The 24404-nt window shown below is 43.6% G+C and overlaps 1 protein-coding gene across 5 annotated transcripts in view; it reads left to right on the forward strand.

Moving 5' to 3' along the window:
• Positions 1 to 24404, forward strand: part of CDK14 (cyclin dependent kinase 14) — a 2372392-nt gene that overhangs the window by 1486630 nt on the left and 861358 nt on the right. For all 5 annotated transcript variants that reach the window (XM_069648415.1, XM_069648417.1, XM_069648419.1 and 2 more), the window contains one exon: positions 4198 to 4318. In XM_069648415.1, coding sequence (XP_069504516.1) covers positions 4198 to 4318 — 121 coding nt within the window. The remainder of the gene's footprint in view (positions 1 to 4197; positions 4319 to 24404) is intronic.

Genomic DNA, 24404 nt, shown 5'->3' on the forward strand with positions numbered 1-24404 from the left:
GCCAGTCACTTTTGTGGGAGATTGCCCACCCCTCCCTGTTTTGCCTGATCCTACAACATGTTGAATACTATAACCAGGGTGTACGAGGATATCAAAGATACGGTAGGAGGTTGATGTGAGATGTGAGGTATTTTTCGGTGATAAAAATCGCATCAGGTTTGTTTGTAGGTTCTGATGTCTCAAATGTCAGGTGTGTGTCTGATGGTTGTGCTGGCATTGATCATTGTGAGGTAGATTGAATGTACGTATGGTGCAGGCTGTGGAATGACAAGAGGTACTTTGAGGAGTTTAGCCAGGTTGCCTAACTATTGGGGGTGCAAGCTTTTGACAGTATGGTAACTGGAGAGACTAGAGATGAGCTGTGGTGTTAGAAGGCACATGATGATGAGGACTTTCAAGGAAGAGGAACACAGTGTCTGGACATTGGCTCTCCCAGGCCCGAACAGGCAAAAACAGGCAGAGTCCTTGTCTTCATAAATGCTTTGCTGAGGATCCCTAGGAGGGACTGTTGATATTGCGTGAGGTCGTCATTGCTGAGGAGGTTGGAGCACTGGTAGCAGTTGGCAAGCAGACAGGAAGCAAGGTTAGAAGACTTGCACATCGCTCTTGCTGCTGACAGTGGTGATAAGTGTCCCTAGGCCACTGCAGCATTGAGAAAACCCAAGATGGGCATGACTGAGGAGGCTGGCCGACTCATGGTCGTCGGCAAGGAGGCAGGAAGGACAACTTGCTTCTGCTACTTCCAGTGGCGATAAGTGGCCCTCAGCCACTGGCGTGATAAAGCCTGAGTTGAGCCTGAACAATGCATGCATGAATGGATAACGTGCATTTATATTGTAGATATGCAAACTACCTGTTCTTATGGTGCCTCCTGTCTGTTTAAGATAAGCTAGTGCAGTAAGGGCTGGAGTTTATTGTCTTTAGTGTGGTTTTTAATAGGAAAGTGCCTGGCATAAGTGATGCCCCAAAATGTTTTTTTTAAAGATTTGGATTGGGATTTTTATAGTTTAGTTTATTCATTTATAAAGCGCACCAAACCTTTGGGTATCTAGGCGCACGGGTTATAGAAGCATTCAGACCTTTAACAACGGTACAGGCAATGCAAGTGGTTAAAGAGATGGTATATACAATATGTACAAAAACGGTACAATGATGCAATCCAATATACACATATATAAGCAATGATACGATACAATATAAACATATATGTACAATGCTACAATACATAAAGGTAACGTAGTGATGAAGGCAGAGTAGGCATAAATATAGATAAGTGCAAGAGAGGTCAGAGTGTCCTCCCTAGGTGTGCTGTTTGTCTACTCTTGAGTGAGAAGGCAATTTTGCATCTTCTTTCTGAAACAGAAGAAGCAGGGTACATCTCTGAGGTGCGGAGGTAATGAGTTCCAGAGTTTAGGGCTAGTACGGGGGAAGCTGCAGCCCCCTGATTTCTGGAGGTTGAACCTAGGGACTCTTAAGCAATTCAGATGGGTCGCTCTGGTGGGGCGTGCAGAGATGTTTTTTGAGAGTTTGCACGTCAGATATTTGGGGGCTAGGTTGGCCAGGCATTTGTGGGTAAGGCTTAGTATTCTGCACGAGATTCTACTCTTGATGGACAGCCAGTGAAGGTTACGTCTGGTGGCTGAGATGTGGTGCGATCTAGGAATGTTGGGGGCAGAACGGAGGGCGTTATTTTTTAATCTTTGAAATTTAGTTCGTTTTTTTTTTAAGTTCCTAGATAAAGTGTGTTACAATAATCAAGTTCAGAGAGAAGTTTGAAGGGGGCTTAATGTAGTTTTTTTGGTTGTGGTGTTTGGGATAACATTTTGCTGATGACATTTTGAGCTACGCAGAGAGCCCTAAAGGTGACAAAGAACTAGTGTGATCGTTGAAGAAATTCGAAGTTGGAGTACCAGCACAGCTGTCAGTCGGAACCGGCCTTATGCAAGTGCTACCTGGGTGTTCACCAAGGACATTCAATCCAAGGAGGGGCCCTGGAGGTGCTCATACCTTGTCACTCTCCCATTCATTTGTTTATTTTTCAATTCTGGACAGCCCATTTCCTGGGCCCTCCTGCTGTCCATGCTCGCATCATGGCCAGCCGTGTGCTGCCATATAACCCAGAAGCAGGATTTTACATGAGCTGTCTCTGTTCACTTTCAAATGTAGCAGTCTCCTCTTCTCTTGATATCTGGAAGTCTGTTTTTTCATCACATTTTTCCTCTTCTCAAATCTTGATTGACAGCATGTTTCCCTCGTTGCATTTGGCATTTCGTTTGGTAGGATAACAAAGATCAGTTTCTAATGTTTTAATCCACCTTTGTTTCTGCTCTGACCCTGGAATATATGCATTCTCTATTGCACTCATTTCTTCTGTAAAAGTGAACCATGTGTCACAGGGGCCGCAGTGGGAAGAACAAATCACAAGGATAGGGTTCTATCATATACATTTCCCAGCCTTCCAACCATGCACATTTCCAAAGGGACAATGCCCACAGGCAAGAAGATACATGTACTTGTGCCATTACCAACTGGGGGAGGAGGAGGAGGAGGGATGTGTGGCACAGTCCCCTGCCTGACCTTGGGATCATCAGTGGGTTGATCAAAGAAGTGGGCACCACCTGAAGCTAGCAGGTATAAGGCCGGAGGAGGTATACAGAGATCCCCAGTTCATCCCTACTGAGTCCCCGTACTTAGAGAGGAGGCAGGCGGGAGGATCCACGTTTACATTCAGCCCCCTTCAGCACACACAGGGGGACACCCATGACTCCTTGAAGGACAACCTCTATGTAAAAGGGAGAGCCACGGTTCCCCAACCCACTTCCCTAGTCGAAGAAGAAAATCAATACTAAATGGAGGTGTTTTCCTTTAAGAAAACAAAGCTACAGAAGTCCGCCTATATCAGCGAGTGGGTAAATGTTGAGAAAGTCAGCCGGCATGCAAAGCACCCACTCGTTCTTTGGGGGCATTGCCTGTAACTTGATTGGAGAGCTGCGGAAGAAGCATTTTGGGAAGAGTCCCCTCTTTCGAGTTCAAGACTAGGGTAAACTATTATAGTTTCAGTCTGCCATAGGGCAGAAAACATATGTCCTTTACTGGATTGTGTTATGCCAGCAGGTGTAGCCCTGTTTCATCTGCTGCGTTAAGGGCATCACCCCAGTTGTTGACTGGCAGTCATTCCAGGCCACAACCTTGCAGAGGTTTGCAAGGCATGCCTTTATGCTATACAAAGGAATCCGCTTTCTTACTCTCTCAGTAACCACCTGATCTGCTCAGTGAATGACCTTTACATGGTGGTATATTGTGAGTGTCAAATGTTTAGTTCCGCTGCAGAAATACAAGCAGTGCTCACTATTTGATCATTTATTTTGATACATTTTGCAAACATTAGCGATCTTATTATGCCTAATCGAATGCCGCTTTCCAAACTCTGAAGCACTGAACATCAGAAGAGTTCAGCAGATTCAAATGTGGGTACAGGGTGGAGCAGCATTTATTCTCACATTTAAAAGTCCTGTGGGGAGGGCAGACCCCACAAGGGCATTGGCGGTTCAAAAAAAACAACATCCTCCTTCTTTGGCAGCGGCAATAAACATACTAGTTAGACCCCTATACTGCCATGCCTGTATATTTCCAAGATAATATATTATTGTATTATGTCTGTGGAATTGACCATGCCAGGGTCCAGCCCAGACTTGTGGTCGAAGTGAGCGGGAGTGGTTGGGAGCGGTGCTCTCTGCTTTTTTTTAATTAAGTTTGACTGTTCCTATACTTTTATTTTAAAAAGAAACCGTTCTGGAATGGATTCGTTTTAAAATAAAAGTGTAGGAAGAAGTTGAAACCTGCACTTTCAGTGCACTACACTGAACATTCGCTTAAACAGCAGGTGCATCTGTCTGGGGGTTCGTATTGTGTGTGGGAGGGGTGGTGGTGATGGAGCTTGTGAGGAGAGGGTGCAGGCGAGCAGGGAACATAGTTCCACTACTTCTTTTCGTACACTTTGACCACTGGACCAGACCGTCAGACCGCAAATGTTCCTGGTATTTTCTGGTAGTTACCCACGTAGGGCTCTTGATAATGCACTAATGTATGGCATACCATGACAGTTGCTATGCTTTGTCCTAATCAGTGCCTTAAATCTCTTAGGACTTGTATTTTTCTTGACTCATTGTATTTTCCTTCCTTTGTATTGTTTCATAGGTCTTGCTCGAGCCAAGTCTGTCCCCAGTCACACGTATTCAAATGAAGTGGTAACACTTTGGTACAGACCTCCCGATGTTCTCTTGGGATCCACAGAATACTCCACCTGCCTTGATATGTGGTAGGTATATCAATGTTGCTCTAAATGATAGTTACTTTTAGAATGTTCTAGCAATCCAATAAACAGTGCAACATGATGATAAGGTATCCAGCACTTTTTCCCAATGTGACTATTTTGCTTAGAAGATATAACTGCTACTGTCGATATTATTTGAACATTTACTAAATATAGCTTACAAGAGTAAATTATTTTTATCATCAGTTCTTTAGCAATCGTAAAAAAAAATCATTTGCGAAATAAAAAACAGCCATGTGAAGTCCAATACAAACTCATTACAATACCAGAGACAAAGTATATTAGCTCAACATGTGTATTAAACATGTGTCCTTTTGGTCTTTGCAAGCATGTAAACAAGTGTGAAACAAACATAAATCATAAAAAGTAAGGAGAGTATTCAAATAATTTTACTAAGAAATCGAACTATCCAGGATGCAGGGAAAAAAAACAGAAACCCATGCTCCTCAACCAAGCATTTCACCAGACCCATAAGGAAAACATGTTTCCCCCCACATTATCCACAAGTCCCCACTAAGCCTTCCTCTACCCTCATGTAAAGCAGTCATTTGTTTATTCCAGGTGCCTACGTAAGGTGGCAGGATTATCCACAGGTAGGGCTCAAAACCAATGCAAATGACTTTCCAGAGAGAACATCTTAAAAATACAGTAACAGCTACACGGGCACTTTGGCAATCTACGCCACAAATTTCCCATGACACAGCAGGCAAATTAAGGGCTCGAAGAAATATTGCAAATCTTGGCAGCACCAACACATGTTTGAACTGTTTAATATTCCACCGATACTTTTCTGTGCAGACATCCCTGACATGAGCATATGTGTCTTGTAAGCCAATGACATCATTTGGGGGTGGCTATACATACTAGCTGCATCCCAGGCAATATCTTTGGTAACACTGGTACTGCCTCTGTGACCCCCCGGTCCCCACAATTAGATGTTAATAAAACTGAATTTGTATTGTTTTCCCAGGCTCACTGTCTACCCCCTTTTTCCAAATGGTTCATTTATGCCAGGATTCCTGGAGTGTCTGGTGAATTTGCTAAAACCGCAAAAACACCCTGTAGTAATATGGTGGTGAAATGGGCTAATTTCCATTTAATAGCTCTTAGATCCATGAAACCTGTTTTAACAAATGCACATTTTAGACTTCTTGTTTAATCCTTAGTTCTATCACAGATTGATTATGGAAATTCTATCCTTATAGGTCTTCCATAATCCACGTGGCTACCTTTGAAAGCCGTACTGCACGCTACATCTCGTTTAGTATCTGTGGCAAAAGAATTTGGTCATATTAGGCCGGTTTTAACAAATATACATTGACTCCCCTTTGATGTGCACATTTTATTTAAATTAGTGTCCATTACGTATAAAGTTGTTCTTCTACAAAAATGATCTTTTACCCTGCAGAGAAATTTGAAGATCTCGTTTGTTGGAGAGGTCTCTCCTAACCTACGCATTTAGATATTTTATCTTGTCATTAAATGTCTGTCCAATTTGTTTGATATATTGTTTGGATAACGTATTGTTTTGATGATTATATGTGTACACACTGTACAGCGCTCAGATGCACTTGTGCCATATCCGTGCTATATAAAACCTTCTAATAAATAGATGTTAAAGAGCGATTTATTGTTCAGCGAAAAAGAACTGAAGGGCTGAAATACATTGTTTTTGTTTCGGCACTCTAAGGGGATCATATTAAAACAAATGCTCATTTTAAGCAGGGGATCGTGCTGCGTCTCCTGCATGCAATTTTAAACATTTGGAAAGCAGAGTACAAAACTGAAGAGTAAAAGAAGGCGAAATCGTTTTTACTCTTCAGTTTTACTCTCTGTTAAAAAAAAAAAAAGTAAATGGCGCCTGCAAATTACGATTTGCATGCAGCATTTAGTAATGGTTTCCTATGGAATACAGTTGCTGTTTATCAGGTGCTTTTTCGAGGCAGATTCCATAGGAATCCATTCGTTTTACACTTGCATGAAAGTCTAATGCAGGCGTAAAACGAAACGTTGACAAAAGACGGATGGGGAAACCACAGTGGAGAGGCTAAATCCGCTTTATGCCCATACTCCATCTTGTGCGATTGCGAAAATGGGCTGGACCGTTTTGTGTTCTGCTTCTTTATTATGGGGAACATGAGAGAAATAAGGAGACCCAGAGCCCAAGTGCAGTGCAACGCTTTGTTTAATTTCATGCATCACTCCCTGCTCCCGCCCTCTGTTCCTATTTGGTGTGTCTGACAATGCAGTGCGTAAGAGGGACCACAGGAGTTAACCCTATGATTGTAGGAAATGACATCTACCCTGGTTTTGACCATGACCTTCAGATTCCATCTTACTTTTCTTCTATGAGTTGTGTGAGTTTCTTTATACGACGCCTCGTCCCCATTAAATTCTTTACTCACATGTTCTTCTCCAGAAGACACTGAATTCTGTCGTTAATGTCAGTATTTCATCTTCTCGATCCACCTCCTGTTAATTTTTTAAGTAAGATACATTCCTCTTGATGACCCGATCCAGAGTTCTGGCAGTGATCACAGAGCCTTTAATGTGTATGAATGAAAGGACCATTCTGATTGGCCCTCGCTGGAGCATTACCTGACCAGAATCCCTCGGATTCCATGCCTTTGTCCCCGGCGAAGGACGTGGCAGCCCCTCAGCCAATGAGAAGGCTGGAAGCGGGGCCATCCCCGCTCCGAGCCTCCACACGGCTGAAGGCCACCATCGCCTCCTGCCGAGGATTCAAGTATGTTTTTTTTTTGTCCTCCTCCATCCCCTCCCACCTCCACTTACATTCTGCCTGCTTTGTCCCCGGTGGGGGACGATGGCAGCCTCGCTCTGAGCCTCCACACGGCTGGAGGCTTCCATCGTCCCCTGCCGGGGACTCAGGTATGTTTTTTTATTCTTGTTTTTTTTTTCCTCCCTCCCTTGCGCCCTCCCAACCTGACTTATCTTATTCTCTGTCGTCTTTCAAGAATGGACGCGCTGGGAACAGTTCTGTTCCCAGCGCGCCCGCTCCCGACGGCCGCCATGGAAAGGGAAAATGGACTCTGTTTTCCCTTTCCCAGTGGCTTTTTTCTTCGTAGATTTATATTTTTTTTCTGTCCCGAAACGCTGCAGTGTTTTGGGACAGAAAAAAATGCTTTTAGTGCCCCGGTAACGCAGATCTTGTGGGCCGGGGTACTAATAGCTATTTGCCCCTCACGGCGGGGGCATTACCAACTCAGGTAATTCTCCGGGGCCTTAACTATGGGCCTTGGGGCATTACCTGAGTCAGTAATGCCCCCGCCGCTCGGGGCATATTGCTTAAATAGTCATTGGCATTGCATTGGATCAAAGAAGAAGTCTGATTTCCTATCGTGTATCTGGTGCACTAGTACCAAATCGCTTATTCGCAGTGAGGAGCTGTTGCTTGTCTTCTGCGATCTGAATATTCCTTCATCTTGGTTTTGTGATGTTGGCCATGGACTGTCGTTGTGATATTTTGTGTTTCTTGTAGGAATGTGCGGTAATCTCGTTCTTGGTCTTCTCCCCAACATCTATTCAGCGGGTTTTTTTCCCGTTGTGCTACGCAGTGAGTGCCAGTAATCCCGAAGCATGGTACACATTGCCTGATTGAGAGACGTGTGTACTTGCCCACATAGTTGGATGCCTTTCTTGATGCTGCCCATAAACCTCCCAACCATGGCATTCACCTTTGGCCATAGTGGGGTTATTTACTGGTGTTGCACCCCATATAGGGCATGAATCAGGCTGAATGGGCTCATGCCCACTAAAATTAGGTCTATTGTATGATTTGAGAATGTGAGGTATTCCCCAGGTAGAGAAGATATTGTGCAATGCTGCTATGACTGCCGCCGCAGATGTTGACGTGGTCATTTGTATGATGGGGAATCTGAAATAGTCATCTATCATTACTAAAAGATATTTGCCATCCTGGAGGAGATACAAGAAAATGATTATCACTGCACTCCATGCAGTCTCAGGTAATTCCAACGTTTGCAATGGTTCCGGTTTCTCAGGTCTTGTCGTGCATTGACACATATGGCAGGCACTCACAGTGTATTCCACCATGGCATCAAGGCTAGGGCACTACATGATATCCCTGATCTGTCATGTGGCGGCACAGTTCCCCAATGACCTTCATGTGCCTTGTCAATAATGGCTTGTCTCAGGACTAGGGTTATTACCCGGCACAGTCAAAAGTACAACTTCTTTCGATATAGAAAATTAAGCTCTTACCCATTTGACGGCAAGTGGATCAGTCAATACGACATCCTATGCAAAATTGCTGTACATTGAAATGAAATACCTTCTCCTAGATGCAAAGAGTACTTCTACTTTACACAAAGTAAGGGCCTTGTTGTGTAATGAGGGATAGCAATACTGGTCCTGAAGTCAAGCTATGGGTAAGGAACTGATGTACTCCTCAGCCAGTGAGACGTCCAGGGGTATAGTGATTACCTAGTGCCTGGAAAAGAAGTCTGCTGTATTGAACTCATATTTCATATTATTTATTTATTTTGTGCGATGTACAGATCTTGAGGTACAAGAATATGCATTTTGGTTACAGTCAATAATAGCTATGTGAGCGTGAGTAGCCTGGAAAAGCCTCACCTCATGTTACAGGGGGGCACTTCAGGCGTGCATGCAAGCAAAGAAGACAAACTAAGGTATGTAATCACAAAGCTGGCAATGCCTCGTCTCATGTTATGGGGGCAGCTTTGAGTGTGCAAATACAGGTTCATTTACAAGAGTGCAAACATACTGCCAGGGTTCGTTTCATGGAGTAAGAGGCTACATCAAGTAAGCAAGCAGGCAAGATCTGTTTCAGTAGCAGCACAGGGCTGCAAGGTGAAAAAACACTGCAGTTCAGACAAGGAGAGTCTCAAGGTACATCACGATGCTGCAGTATCACTAAATATTATCCCCACCAAAAATATCGATGTATATATGGTCGTCTGGTACGGCCATAGGTGATTTTTTAGGGGGGGTACTTTTGGGGTTTTTGGGAGCGGAGGTTGCGGGGGTGCCTCCGCTCTTTTAAAAATAACGCAGGGGATGCAGGGGTGTCCCCCGCAGGTTCCATGCCTTAATATTGCCACAAACATACGGCGATATTTTTGTATGGCGATATTTTTACGGGGATATTAACACATGGAAACGATGCTGCAAGGTTGATGCATTGCATTTCACACAAGATATATTTAAGGTCTAGCACAAAGCGGCAGTCAAAGTTGGTATGTTGCGGTTGCTGATAGAGCTGTAGTTTTGCAGTATGTGGTCGCAGAATGTCATCTGTGGGTCTGACTTTGTGCTAATAGTGTGAGGAATAGAGGCACGCAGGGTGCTGATGGCAGATACAGATATCCAAATTAAGAGGAGGAAAGGGGGCAGCGGGAAGGTAGATAAAGGGGCTGGAATGTAGAAGAGGTTGGGAGCAATCTTACCAGCAGTGCGAGGCGGCTTTGGCAATACGAGATCGGCCAAGACCGGAAACCATGAGAGAGGGGAAGACTTGTGTTAAAACAGCATGGCAGACACGGCGGCGACCGGCAGAGTGCACAAGTGGCCTTCCATGCTGGCCTTGTATGCTGGTCCCTGGCTGAGCCCTCCGGCTTGATGCTGGTTTTTTCCTTTCAGAGGCAGGTGACCAATCAGCAGGTGACCAATCAGTTAGAAGGCTGCAAGAAGCAGCTTGGAGGCAATCCGAGAAAGCTACTGTGGCTGCGGCCATCTAAAAATGATTGTAGGCGTCCCTCGCATCAATGGACCCTGATGTCGATGGAAGGTCGGTGGGTCTCGGGGGGGGCGGGGTCTGGATCTTCACTGCACTGGCAGAGAGCACAAATGTCCTTACATACTGACCTTACACAAGCCATATTCTTGTAAGCATAAGTCCAACCTCTCAATTTGTGGGGGCATCTTGCCTTTTGAACTGTCATAGTGATCAAGTCCTGGTAATCAATAACTATGCCAACCTTCCTTTTCCTCTGTGAATTAGGCACGCTCTGTATCTGAGAGACATACTGGCATATGCAATCATGTGCCATTCTGAGACATTGCTAGGTTTGTGTTGTGCGAGTATGGCATCCATTCCAATCGGCCTGACATCAACAGTTAGCTTTGTGCACAAAGAGGGATCGAAGTACGACGTGATCTGCTGATGAATTGTCATTTTTCACTTGAGGAAAAACCACATCATATTGAGGCAACCATGGAAATGGTACGCCTTGCTTGATAAGTTCTCTCAGGCGAGTACTCATGGTTGCGAAATTGTTGATGTATCTGCCACCAAGGTGGTCTATGTGAAGTACGATGGGATCACCCTTTAGCCAACCAATATTTTGAAATGGAGGGGGGGGGCGTGACTAGAAGGCCATGTGAGCAGACATGCTCCTGGAGGAGCTCCTGTTGATCCTGAAGTAATCCGGATAAAAAGTGCATATACACAAGCCCTTGGAAGACAAAAACATAGGCGCTAGCTCATGAATATATAGAGCGCAGATGCTGATGGATTGGAGCCCACACAACGCAAGGAGACATCAGATATGAGGACGGAGACTTGGAAACGCAAAATGGAGGACGTTCCCGGACAAAAGAATTAACCTGCAGACCTGAAGCAGCACCCACTGCATGAGCAGCCGGAGGGCAGGCTGAGCAAGGGGAAGATAAATCTTCGGTGTGACACGGATGAGAATATCATGCTCCTGATGGCCCCGATCGCAGAGAAATAAGAAGCCGGAAGCGAAGCGAGGCCGAGGGGTGGCCGGTGCTAGGACCGCAACCGTAATGCGGCAGGAGCTGCTGTACCTTGCTGCCTGGGCGGTGTAGCGCTCCGGACATCCCGGGGCTGGAGGGAGCGAGTAACAGATCCCAGCCCAACAGCTGATCGCCTGGGGAGTCGGAGACAGCGGTGGTGAACCAAGAAGTGCCCACCAAGAAACATTGTTGCTCTGGAGGACACAAATAGTGCGCGTTGAACCCGGCGGTAGCACAAAGAAGCTCCCGGGTCGCGCTGCGTACCTGGGCACACAGAAGGATAGACGACCGGCGCTGGGGCCGCACATGAAGTAGGGCATGGGCAGCTGGACTCCGCAGGGGGTTTGTTCCAGGGCGGTATGGTTATGATAATATTAGAACTGTGTTAAATGTGGTGGGTGAACGTTTCGGGAAGGACTCGAATGATGTTATTGGGTTTTTTGATGCTGAAAAGGCCTTTGATAGGGTTAACTGGAAGTTTCTGGAATTCACTTTAAGGAAAATGGGGTTTGGTTCGAGTTTCATGAGAATGGTGGAATGTATTCATAGGGATGTTAGGGCCAAAGTTTTGGTCAATGGAGTGATTTCGGATTCGTTTCCTTTACTGAGGGGCACGCAACAAGGCTGTCTGTTGTCACCTTTTTTGTTTGATCTGGCATTAGAACCTCTTGCTGCATATATTAGACAATGTGAGATTGTTAAGGGAATTATGGTGGGCAAAGTTGAAGTTAAAGTTTTATCGTATGCGGATGACATGCTTCTTATGCTGTCAAACCCTGAGGTGTGTGGTGATGTCATAGAAAATATGTTTCAGGAAGTGGGGGAACTGTCGGGACATAGAGTGAATTGGGACAAAACGGAGATCTTTCCATTGTCTAGCAGATGTGATTGTAATGTCTTGCGTTCGTGGAATTGTAAGTGGTCTCCGAAGGGTGTTAAATATTTAGGTATACACATTATCGGAGATTTGACGAAATTGCTGCAATTTAATTTGGACTTGGTAGTCACCAATATGTCGTTATTGATTAAGAGATGGGAAAGGTTACAGTTGAATTTATGGGCGAAGATTAATGCAATCAAAATGGTCCTCTTACCGAAGATTTTATATATTATTCAATCGATTCCGTTGTTGTTATGTAAGAAGCAGTTAATCCTAATTGAGAAGTTCTTTTCTTCTTTTTTGTGGGGTCCGGGAAAAAGGCCTTGGGTTCCAAAATATATACTGATTCAAAAGGTTGCGGATGGGGGGTTTGGATTCCCGGATTTGACAAAATATTACAAAGCCTTTTTGCTGAAAAAAAGCTCATATTACTTTAGGGAACGGAATGCAAAAGAACCTCTTTGGGTGCGCATGGAAAGAGACGTTCGTGCACCATTTGAACTGGGAAACTTATACCGTATGGGTAAATTACCGAATAAGAGGTTGCGGTTTATTCCGATTGTGGCGACTAGAAAAGTGATGGGAGAGTGGTTTAGGGAAAATGATCAGAGTTATGGTTTCAGCCCTGATGCTTCTATATGGTTTAATGATGTTATACAAATAGATAATAAATGTCTGAATTGGGTGAGTTGGATAAATAGGGGTATTCTGAAGTTGGAGGATGTGATGGATGGGGACAGGTGGTTGACTTTTGTGGAATTACAAGATAGATATGGATTGAGGCTGGGTGAGAGGAATGGATACTTGGCTTTGGTTTCTATGTTGAATAGTAGGATGGATATGGCGGATGGTTCTGTTGGAAAGAAGCCAGAGATTAGTAAGCTGTAAGAAGGCCAGGAGTACTGTGCGAGTACTTATATGCAATTTATGCCTATTGATGAGAAACTCCAATTAGCATGGTCTAGATTGAGAGAAATTTGGTCGGAAGAGGTTCAGGATGACATTTCTGTAGTGGATTGGAAGAATGTTCTAAGGGTTACTTTGAACTTGGTACCCGATATGGATTTACGTCTAATTAGACAAAAAATTGTAGGGAGATTGTGTTGGACACCGGTTAAGATGTTTAAGCTGGGGTTACGACCTAATGATTTGTGTTGGTGTTGTGATGTTAATAGGGGCACTTTATTGCATCTACTGTGGGATTGCACGAGAGTGCAGATGTTTTGCAAAGAGGTACTTGATAGGATTGATCTGATTGTTGGTATTGTCTTGCAGAGGTCTGCAGAGAATATAATTTTGCTTTCCAAGAAAAATAGACGTGGAAGCACTAGGAGGCATTCTTGTTGGATTGATAGAGCTATAATGATAGCGATTAAGTTGATACTCAGGATTTGGAAAACAAGGAAAAAACCAAATGTTGATGATTGGTTGATGGAGTTGCATGTCTTGGCAAGCTATGATAAGGTTTCATTTCATAATAAAGATAAAGAAGAGGATTACATGCAGCTGTGGGGTCCGTTTATGGCTCTCTATGATTGATGTATATGCAGGATTATTTTGATAGCAAGGGATTCAGGGTGAGGTTGATGGGTTTTCTTTCTTAGTTTTCTTCTTTCTCTTTTTCTTTCTCTTTTCTTTCTCTTATTTTCTCCTTTCCGTTTGTGGTATCATTTGTTGTCACTTGTGTTTGTGTTGTCTTTGGAATATTCGGGGTAATATGTTGAAGATGTCTCGCTTGAATTGGTCATTTGTTGGTATGAACTCTTTATAATGCTTATGTTACAGTGTTGATTTTGTTCTTTTTTGATTAATGTGAGACATTGTTAATTTGCTGATCTATGTGTTCTGTGTGGAATTTAATAAATTGTTTAAAAAAAAAAAAAGAAAGAAATGCACATTATATTCTGTGTGGCACCAATGTCCATGACACACCTGGCTCAATGATGACCTACGAGGATGACCATATCATTTTCTAAATTCTTCACTGCTTCTGAAATCTTATGGATGTTATTTTCAGGTTTACTACCAGGTTTACTATCAGTGGTAGATATAGGCGAGGGACAACTGGGTGTCATTATGCAAACTTGACTTACAGCCTCCTTTTTCTTTGATTCCTATTCACGTTTCACTGCAACGCAGTTGCACACTCCTGCTAAGTGATTTTTATGTCACAAAAACTACATCTTATGTGGGAAGGGCTGTCCACATCTATAGCATTTGTCACGCAAAAAACTTCTGTTGCTGTTCATGCTTGGCCTTATTTGGCATTTGGGCCTTTGGGAAATAACAAGATTCTGATTTGAATTCATTACCTCATCAGTTTGCGAAGCCTGGGTTTTGCCATAGTAACCAGGGACGTCATTTCACCAACATTCCACGGGTAGCAGAAGTAACATCACACTACCCTTGACCTCTGATGACATCACAGGAAGGGATGTAATTTGACCCCATCCCCAAGTGACATCACAGGAAGTGATGGAGCACAACCTTTCACCTCTTGACAAAACAGGAAGTGGCATCACATAGCATTGTCCCTAACTACACTACAGAAAATATGGTTACAATATCACTATAATGCGATATACATTTCATACATGAATGGATCACCATATTTATCATTAATATCAGTGTGTACAGGCCCATGTTACCAGATTACTGTGAATACAAGCAGAGGTCCAGGGTCAAATGATAATGATGTGATATTATATAGCACTTACGCTTAAGCGCTTTATATAGAACAAATTACATGCAATATCACCCAACCTGTGTTGGTACTCATTTAGCGACCTCAGAATAATGAAAGGCTGAGTTGAGGTGTTTAAGAACAGACTAAATCAGTGACTCATCACCTGAAGTGTGCCTGAAACAAACCTTTAATGAGTCTAGCAATTATTGTATAGAATTCCAGAAACACACATTATTTGTTATTCCTATTCTTTCTTATTTAGGGTCATTGCTCCAAGTGTTTTTTAGGATGCCTGAGGAAGAACGCCAGTCACTTCAAAAATAAAGAGGCACATGGCGCTGGCCACAGCCCAGGAGCTTAGAGATAGAAAAACATGATTCTTTGTGAAAATAAATCTTTATGGGGTAGTAACAGAGACCACAGGGGTAGCAAGGGAGACTTCATGGGTCACAGTTGCGACCACCCCTGGCAAAACCCAAATATCGTCCCTGATAGTAAGAATGGTGGTTAGTGGAAGTAGTTCTTTTAGGATTTTTTGCAAAATGAGTAAGATAGACAGCCTACAATAAAATCAGATGGCTTCTTCATTACGAAATCTGTGAAAATCACAATGAGCGGCTAGCTTGCATAGCCGTCAGTGGCAGAGGCAGATTCTGATGCTGGGGGGTGATGTGCTCCTGAGGGGGCAGCGGCAGTGCGCTGGTCAGATCAGACAGGGGTCAGGTAACTATCATTTCCGTAATTTTTGCAAGTATAACTAGGAACTGTTGATAGGGAGGCATACATTTTGTGCATGCCAGTATGTTGCAGCATTTGTTTGCTGTTACAATTATAAATTAAAACAATTACTATAAATTGTACATTTCAGCATTATTTTTCTCGTTCACTGCCTGCAAACTGATAATTGGAATGCTTAATATTCAAGGCAAAACTGGCAGGGTTTTTTACCTGATATATATTTTATTTATAAAACTTTACACTAGAAGCCACATCTATTATCAGTTAAACACCACACATTTGTTATGGAGGGAACATCCAATTAAAATTTAATTTGCATATGACAATGAAATCTAGAGAATCAGATCCATCCGCAAGGCAAAAAAGAACAATTTCAGCAAACATTTGCATGCAACCAATATACCATATCATGCTGGTGGTAACCAGGTGTGAGTGTGTAGGAGTAATCAGCAGATGCAAAGGAGTAATAGGCAGACACAAGGGTGGCATGTTGAATGTGCCTCAACAAAACTAGCTAATGAAACGGTCAGTGTCAGAATGTCCAAAGTAAAGTTCACCATTCTGTGTCCAAATCCTAACCTTTCCCTCACATTCTAAACTTAACGTAAGGTGAAAAAGGGAAATGTCCCTTGACTGCTGACCAACAGCCTGACTTCTAAGCCAAACACAAAAGCTCCAGAAAGGTGTAGAAAGTAAGCCAACTTACCACAAGCATCAAGGGGTTGATTCCCTTTCTGCAGAGTTTTTCTAATGTTAATCCAATTGTCTCTATATCTGTAGTCTTGAGGGTTCCAGACCCTTTTCTCAGGACCCCCTGCTTGGCCTACTCTTCTGCCACGTAGAGTATTCAACTTTCTCATTCACCCACAGCCTTGGCTTACTCTCCTACCAAGGTCTCTGAGTGTCCCTTGTATTTGATTGCTTCATGATTCTTGGTATCCGGCTTTGGGGTACTTGTCCCCCGTATGGGTCCCAGACCCCACCCACTTGGTTTGCTTCCCAGCTCTGTCCTTTTTCAAGCCCCAGCCTTGGGTCACTGTCTTGCCTAGGTCTGTGGAACTCTCTTGTATTTGTAAGGTTCATACTGCTATTGGATACTCATTGGGGGATATCTCCCCAGCGTGGGTCCCAGACCCTATTCACTTGCTCGTTCTCACAATTCCAATTCTTCAGGTGCACCAGCCTTGGTTTATTCCCCGGCCAAGGTCTGGGCATGCTGCTTCCATACACAAAGTTTGTATTTATTACTGTATGGTTTTTATACTTCCACTGTGGGCCCCAGACCCCTCCACATGATTTCTCTGCCTCTTTGGCTCTTCAAGTGTCTCGCCTTGATCCTCTTTCCCCTCTGGGTCTCCCCAAACCTTGGACCAGCCACCATGTTACCTGATCTGTTTTCTGTTTAAATTGATTATGGGAAGATAAATAAATAAATAATTTTGAGAAACATTGCAGGGATGGAATTGTATTTGAGTGATGGGTATTACAGAATGGCAGGAATGTTGCGCTTTAAAGGAAGGGGTAGTATAGCAGAAAGGAATTAAAAATACAATGAAGGAGCAGGAATAAAAGGGAAGAAGAAGGGCAGCATGGATGTGCGGCGGAGAGAAGAAGACCCAACTTAGTGATAGAATCGAAGAGGACAGCAAGGGAACATCTGGCAAAGGTTGCATAGCCCGGTCCTGGGTAAAAGCAGTCACTGTTGCACTTTGCAGGAAGGGGCTGTATAGCAAAACTGAATGAAAAAAGCAACGAAGGAGCAGGAATAGGAGCGAACAAGAAGGGCAGCACGGACGAGCAGAGGAGAGAAAAAGTACTAATTTAGGGGAAGAATCAGGAAAGGCACTTGCTAGGCACAGCTGTAGGGGTATTAACTGTACTGACCATTGATGTAGCAGGTGCAAAATGGTGTGAGTACCTGGGAATCTAATAGCAATGCCTGGCAAATGCCTAATACTTATGCACAACACAAAACTGTCGGCATTGCCAATGTTTGTTGTTAACAGGACTTCAGTGAAGGACATGCAGAGTGCTTACAACCCTAATGGCTGATCATTTCACTGTGCATTGCTTGCAACAATTCAGAGTTCACAAAGCCTTCCATTATTTTTACATCATAACACTGCTGTCCAAACATGACAAAATCATTATTTGATTGATGGGCGGCTTTGAGAGATTTTTGCATTAGGCTATCAGAATCGCATTTAAAGTTGACGAATTGTTGCTGAGACATCCCATCCAGGTCCAACTCGCTGACATCAAACCAAACAGTGTCCGCTACCTGTTCTTCCCACTTAGCACGGTACATTGCACATAACCAAACAACACCTACAGTCTCTGTGTCCCTCCTCATGTGCCATTCCTTTGTGTCTCTCCTCATATGCCATTCATCTCTATCTGTACTCCAATGCAATAGTGTCAGCTAAATAACACCTACACACTCTGTGTCCCTCCTCTAATGTCATTCCTCCCTATCTATACTCCAATGACCATTCCTCCCCATCTGTACTCCAATGCAATAGTTTCGGCTTATAGGTGTTGCAAGCAACCCCTAATAACCCTGCCTAACTACTTCACTTGCTTAGATGTTCAGGGACAGAATGAGGAATTCCTATATTCTGTGAATCTTCCGTATTTTATGCCAAGGTATCATCTTTATACAGCTCCCCAGTCCGCACCAAGGCCTAGAGTAATGGTCAGTATCCGCATTTGATTAATACCAGGCAGGCAGTGCTCCTGATGATGCCACATCATCTGCTGAAGTAGTGCCTGCGATTACAAAAGAAACACTTTGAGGTTTGGAGAGGTGCTTCGGTCTGTGTCAGGTGGCGACTGTGTTGATTTTAATTGTACCCTAAGCTTTTTTTCTGCCTCAAATGTTCAATGTTTCTGTTATATTCTTGACAAAGTTTCAGACGCCTCCTAGTTGTAACAGAGCTGGTCTTTCATTGCTATTTGTTTTTTTTTGTTCAAAATTATTCATGAAAGGCAAAAAGCATACAAGGCATGTATTAATTACAACAAATATTATGAAGTACATTTATGATGTAACAAATATGCAATTAGGACTGAACATTAGATTATATGAAGGCTGAGTATGGATATGGAATCTTTATATATGAAACTTCGAATTTTGAGTAAGTGAAAAGCATGACGCACACTGAAACAAAACTAAAGTACAACATGTACAAAAGGGAGGGCGAGGATTTGAGAGAGTTGCAGACATATGATGTGCATATTTTAGTTTGATTATTATTTGGGTAGGGGCTACAAGAGCTAGGAATCCAGGAAAAGGCTGCCATTTCAGCTCATGCTTTAATATTAAAAGCATTACATATTTCCATTGTATGGATGTTACAAATTGAGTTCCACCACACTTTATAATGAAGTCAATCTAAATTCTTCCAATTAGATGTTATGGTTTGAATAGCTACTAAAATAAGATCATCAAACGTGTATGTTGTATTCCCATCCAAGACATCCCATGGCATTACACTGCCTAAAAAGAGCAATTTAAGACAGAAATCTTGTTGCAGGTTAAAAAATAATCTTAAATGTCCTCCACACACTTTCCTAAAACGATTTGACATAATGGCCTTCAACAAACATATGTTTAAAGGAACCCTGAGCATGTAGACAACTCCAGCAACTATCATTTTGCGCAGTACCATATTTGAAGAGTAAGAGATGGGTGCCAAAAACTCTATGATGAAAGAAGTATCAAGTTTGGAGTAGACTGGCTGACATGTTAACTTTGGAGATGTGATAACATTCACGAGGCCAGTGTAGTTCACTACCCAGAAGAGAGAAATCATGCTGCCAAGCGTGATAAAAATTCCACACAGTTTGTGAAGAAGAAACTTCTGAAAGAGTTTTGTATAACCATGAGGCCGTAATGTTGGGATTTTGCATATGTTGCAACCTATCAACATTGGAAGCAGTAGACTTGCAAATCAACAGATCGTAATTTTCCATAATTGCATCAATCATGGTCATATATTGCTGCATAAATGAAACCGGAATATGGAATTAAGCAGCAAAATCATTAAAGGTGACTTTAGTGCCTTGTACAAATAGTTGATCAAGATACTTAATGCCTGAAGAGAGCCATGGCTTCAAAAACATAGATTTTCCGTTCATTCTTATTAACAAATTAAACCAAATATATGGTGATAAAAATTGAGAGGTTTTTTAAATAGACAGGAACATATAGGTTCTAAAATAACAGGAAGATAGGCTAATACTTGTACAATCTATTTTTCCCCCTGATGATGTAGCAATCAGTTAGAGGGGAAACCATAGCTCTCGCCAGACGCAGCCATTGAGGTGCATTATTAGATTAATTATGAATAAACCATAGTTGTATTTGCTTTAGAACAAAAGCCGTATATTATTTTCTCAAATCTGAAAATTCCATTCTTCCACACACGCGTGATTTTTTAAGTTTACATAAATATTTTATACGTCTCTTTGTACTCCACGGAGATTTAAGCAAACAGGAATCTATATATTGAAATAAGGAAGGGGAAAGAAGGATTGGTAAACACATAAAGAGAATACAGAATATTTAGGGAGATCATAATTTTAAAAGATTCTAATCAACCCCACCAGAATTAATAAAGGGGAGCCCGTTGTCGGGGGGTAAATTCTCCCGGGGCCGACTGGGCCGTCCGCAGACCTCCGGGCAGGGAGGCCCCAACTCCTCCCGTATATCCCAAAGAGATAGAGTATGAGACACACGCAAGAAGCAAGGTGATTCTGCTGTTTATTAAACAAAACGGCAGGGATGGCCAAGGATCGTACGCGTCCGTCCTGACACTCTCTCCGCAGCGTGGGGCTCGCAGGCCCTTTTTACCTTAGCATGACGCGCTACTTGCGTCACCTTAGCAAAATTAGCAAAAAACCTATCGCCACTCTGGATTGGATCCCCGAGTGGTAGGGTTAGTATAGCATACATATAGAGGACATGGTTATTGGTTAAGGGTCAGTCAGGTGGTATACTTGGGTTGTCCCTTCAGTTTGATACATAAAAATTGTTACATGAAGACCCCTGAGGATTGGTCAATGTTAATGGCGTCAGTGATAAGGGTTCCATGTTCTGATTGGTTCACCCGCGAGCCCCCCAGTCTGGGACCATCGCTGTTCCCAGCTCGCGGTGCACCTGTCATTTGCAACAATGTTTCACTATGGGTATGTGCAGACAATGTGAGGATTTATTCATAAGCAGGAAGGCCGACTACTCCCACCGCCGCAGATGTCCGTTGAGTCGCTTAATTGTATCTGCCTGTGTCTTGAGACGGGGGGTCCAGACGCCTTCTTCTTCCTGGGCTTGGCACCCTATCAAGTTCGGCTTGGTCACGTGAGGTGGGGACCGTGGTTGAGGCAGAATTCTGCACAAACAATATTGCATTTCTCACTGTGTGCCTAGCTTATCTTGCAGGTGCGACCTTGGTGTCGGCTTGCGGAATGAGAGTTTGCAACGTTGTGCCCTTGACTGTCTGCTTTCGCTGGGCTCATTCTGCAGGGTCAGCAACCGAACCCTTGCTCATTTAATGTTCATGGAAGCTTTTGCTTGCGGCCTACTTGGGCCTGGTGCATGGGTGGAACCATTTAATACACAGGTTCTTTAGGTTATGGTATCATATCGCTTCATCCCCGGTATCGTGTCTTCGTTATATTTCTCATTATGGTACATGGTTTTAGAAGAAGCGTGAGCAAGCCTTTTTAGATAAGTTCATTATGCGTCTTGCGTTTCTGCATTTGAAAAGCCTATGTTGAAAATAATAAAGATGCACGTCCGTGGGTGTGTCCGTCGCCTATGTCATAGCACTGAGTATGTTCTTCGTGCGGATTGGTGTGGGAGTGTCCGGTCTGTATGTTGCACGAGTGTGCTGACCGTTAGCTAGGTCGTCATGGCATCTCTAACATGGTTTAGTCGAGTTCATCCATGCCGCAGGTGTCGGCATGTGCAGGGCAGGCTGGTGGGCATGCAGGTGGGCATGCGAGTGGGCACATCCGTATGTTCTTGTACCAGGGTATTTGGTCGTCTGGGAGATGGGCAAATTCCTCTTGTGGCGGGTGTCTGGGCCGTGATCCTCTAGGCCAGGGTTGAGAGGGGATTGGTGGGAGCCTTTTGTTCGCTTTTCCCACTTCAGTCCCCCCTCTGGTCGACTTGTCGACCACAAACATATCCTTTTCCTTGTCTCCTCTCACTCTCCATATTTTAGTTACTCCTCCCAAATGTCCATAGTGGTTGACGTGGTCTTCAAATGACCAGTACATATATACACAGGTTCCTCCAGGTGTGCAGTATACCCATTTCCCTATGTAGCTCCTTGGGTTTCTTGAGTTTTCGAGCTTCACAGATGGTGGGTCCAGGTGGTTAGTGATGATCTGGTTGCGCAACCTCTCTCTCTCTTTTATTATTGTGCCTGTGTGTTGACCGTCATCTGCTGGCATCAAGGGGTGCATACCGACCATTTCGATCATCTCGTCTGTGGTGCGTGCCTTCCGGGCCTTCCAAAATCTTATTATGATAAGTGCAGCTCCAGCCAAAATAATGCATCCAACTATGATCTTCAGTCCATCTGACAGCCAAGATGGCATCCATGACCATAGCGTCGAAAACCAGCTCTCATCCTTTTTTACACCTTTACTTTCATCCATCATTTTGGAGTGCATCTGGGCCAATTGTGATACTGCTTCTGTCAGTGTACCATTGTCAGCATCGTTAGCAGGAATGAATGTGCAGCATGATTGTCCTATCTTTGCGCAAACTCCTCCTTCCATTGCTGTGAGGAGGTCCAGTACATATCTGTTCTGTAGTGCAACCATCCTCACTGCTCGCAATTCCTCTTTTATTGCGTTGAATCCATTTACGGTAGAGTTAATTGTCATCATTAGTTCCCACCTAGTTATCTGGAGCCATTTTGCATTTGCGTAGGCCTGTAGTCCAGGATGTATTATTGAGGAGAAGAACATTGCTGCTCTGCTGAATAGTCTGTGCTCTGGCGGAATTGAAGTGAGTGCTGTTTCCGACCTTCCCCACAGGTAATTTCCTGTCAGAGTTTCTCCTTGTCTTTTCCTTCTGTTCAGGACAGTGTCGTTGCCGTTGTTTCGGTTCTCTGGCCCTTTCTGAAGCTGTGCAGATCTCTTCTTCCTTTTGTTTCCTTCATCCATTTTGGGGAAGTTCGCCACATTCACATGTTTCTGGGGCACCACTAGTGATGGTACATTAACGTGTACTATTGTGCATACACCATTCCACAGAGGGGGCAGTGTGTGGTATGCCTTGTCTCCACAGGCCCAGTAATGGTCCATTACTACTGCTGTTCCTGCTCCCCCCTCAGGTAGCTCTGTCACGCTTGCACAGTTGGTGTTGTATCCTACGTCCACTTCTCCTTTGTGTTGGTAGCATATCATAGGTGCAGCCATCGGCAGTATTGTTATTGGGTCCGCATCCTTCTCTATCCATGTTAGCATGGGTACGTACTTGACCCAAGTCATCCAACATCTGTTGTTGTGCTCTGCAATAGTTGTAGTATCTTCTCTCGTTATCATGTTGCTGCCAACCACTCCTATGTCCCATTTGTCACCCAGGTACACCTTTCCTGTTATTATTATCAGTGGTCTTTCCCAACATCCTTGTTTACCAGGAGCTTCAGTGGCGTACCAATCACATGGTAGGTACTGTAGTGTAACTTTCTTCATTTCCCCTTTTTCAGGGCCACTTGTTATGTATCTGAATCCTTCGGCATGTAAACTGGCCTTGTGGTAGCTCAAATAACTCTTAAGGAAGTTATTTTCGTACGGGTATGAGTCTCGTGATTTCCATACCAGGTGCACCGTGTTCCCTTGAAATCTCCCTTTTGTTTGGAACAGTGCCAGGTATATTATACATCGTGCTGTTTTTTCATCTATTTCCGTGGCAACGAAAGTTCGGGAAGCACTCAAGGCGTATGGGATCAATGAGCAAACGTAGCAGCTGTCTTCTGTTGTTTGTTTACCTATTTTAGTCATGTGTTGGTACCACATGTTGTTTATTGACGTGTGCTGAATTTTGTATGTAGTTGTCAATATCTTTATTCTCTGAGTATGTGCTGCGTTTAATTCTATTACCCTTGTGTGGAATTTCGCTAGTACCACCTGACGTAACACCTGTTGCAGCTGGGGGTGGGGGTATATTAGGTTTGGGTACAGCAAAAATATTGATAGCATAACTGTTCCGCCATACAGAGGCAGCCACAAACCCGGTGATCATCAAAATCCCTATCATCTTTATTACAGAGGCTAGTTTCACCGGCATTTTGCTCTTACCTTGCTGCAGTCCGGCAGCTAATTCTTGCGACGTTAAAGTTGCCCGCCTGAAAATTCTCAATATGCTTGTTATTAGTGTTAGTTGTTGTTTTCAAGCTCGCCCTATCAGGTAGTCGTTCAGTGCCCAGGCGAAGAGCTGTTCCCACGCCAATCTAAGCGATCTATCTCTTAGGACAGGCAAGTATGGTTGGATGTGGGGCATTGATTGTTCTATGGCCAAGAGAAGTGCTGTGTAGTAGACACGTACCCTCCTCCTTTTCAGGTGCTTTGGCCTTTTTATGTAATAGACAAATTGGTGCGATAATTCTTCAGGGTAGTTATTGTCTGAGGGTATCATCTACTCCTCCTGGGCAGTGAACTTTGTTAGTTATCTGTTTTCTTAACAGTACAATAATACACCGTACCTGCATGTGCGAGAGAAAAAAGAGAACATTCAAGTGTTTACATGTGTATGTGCAAAACAATGTAATATGAAACTCAATTAAACTTTGGAAATGCATTTGTCAGTTCCTATTCTAGTTGCTAGTGTGCGTTGGACCATAGGATGGCCATGTTTCCCTAACTCGGGAGTGTTTGTGCTATTTTGCAGTTCATGAAAATTTCTTGCGTTGGCCCTGTTGATCGTTGCTCCCTCGTTGCCAGGGTGGCCACCGCTTTGTAGGGCTTGACGCCTCACACATCTAACAAAG

The sequence above is a fragment of the Ambystoma mexicanum genome, chromosome 2q (assembly GCF_040938575.1).
Source record: "Ambystoma mexicanum isolate Mex_15411 chromosome 2q, UKY_AmexF1_1, whole genome shotgun sequence".
Lineage (NCBI taxonomy): Eukaryota > Metazoa > Chordata > Amphibia > Caudata > Ambystomatidae > Ambystoma > Ambystoma mexicanum.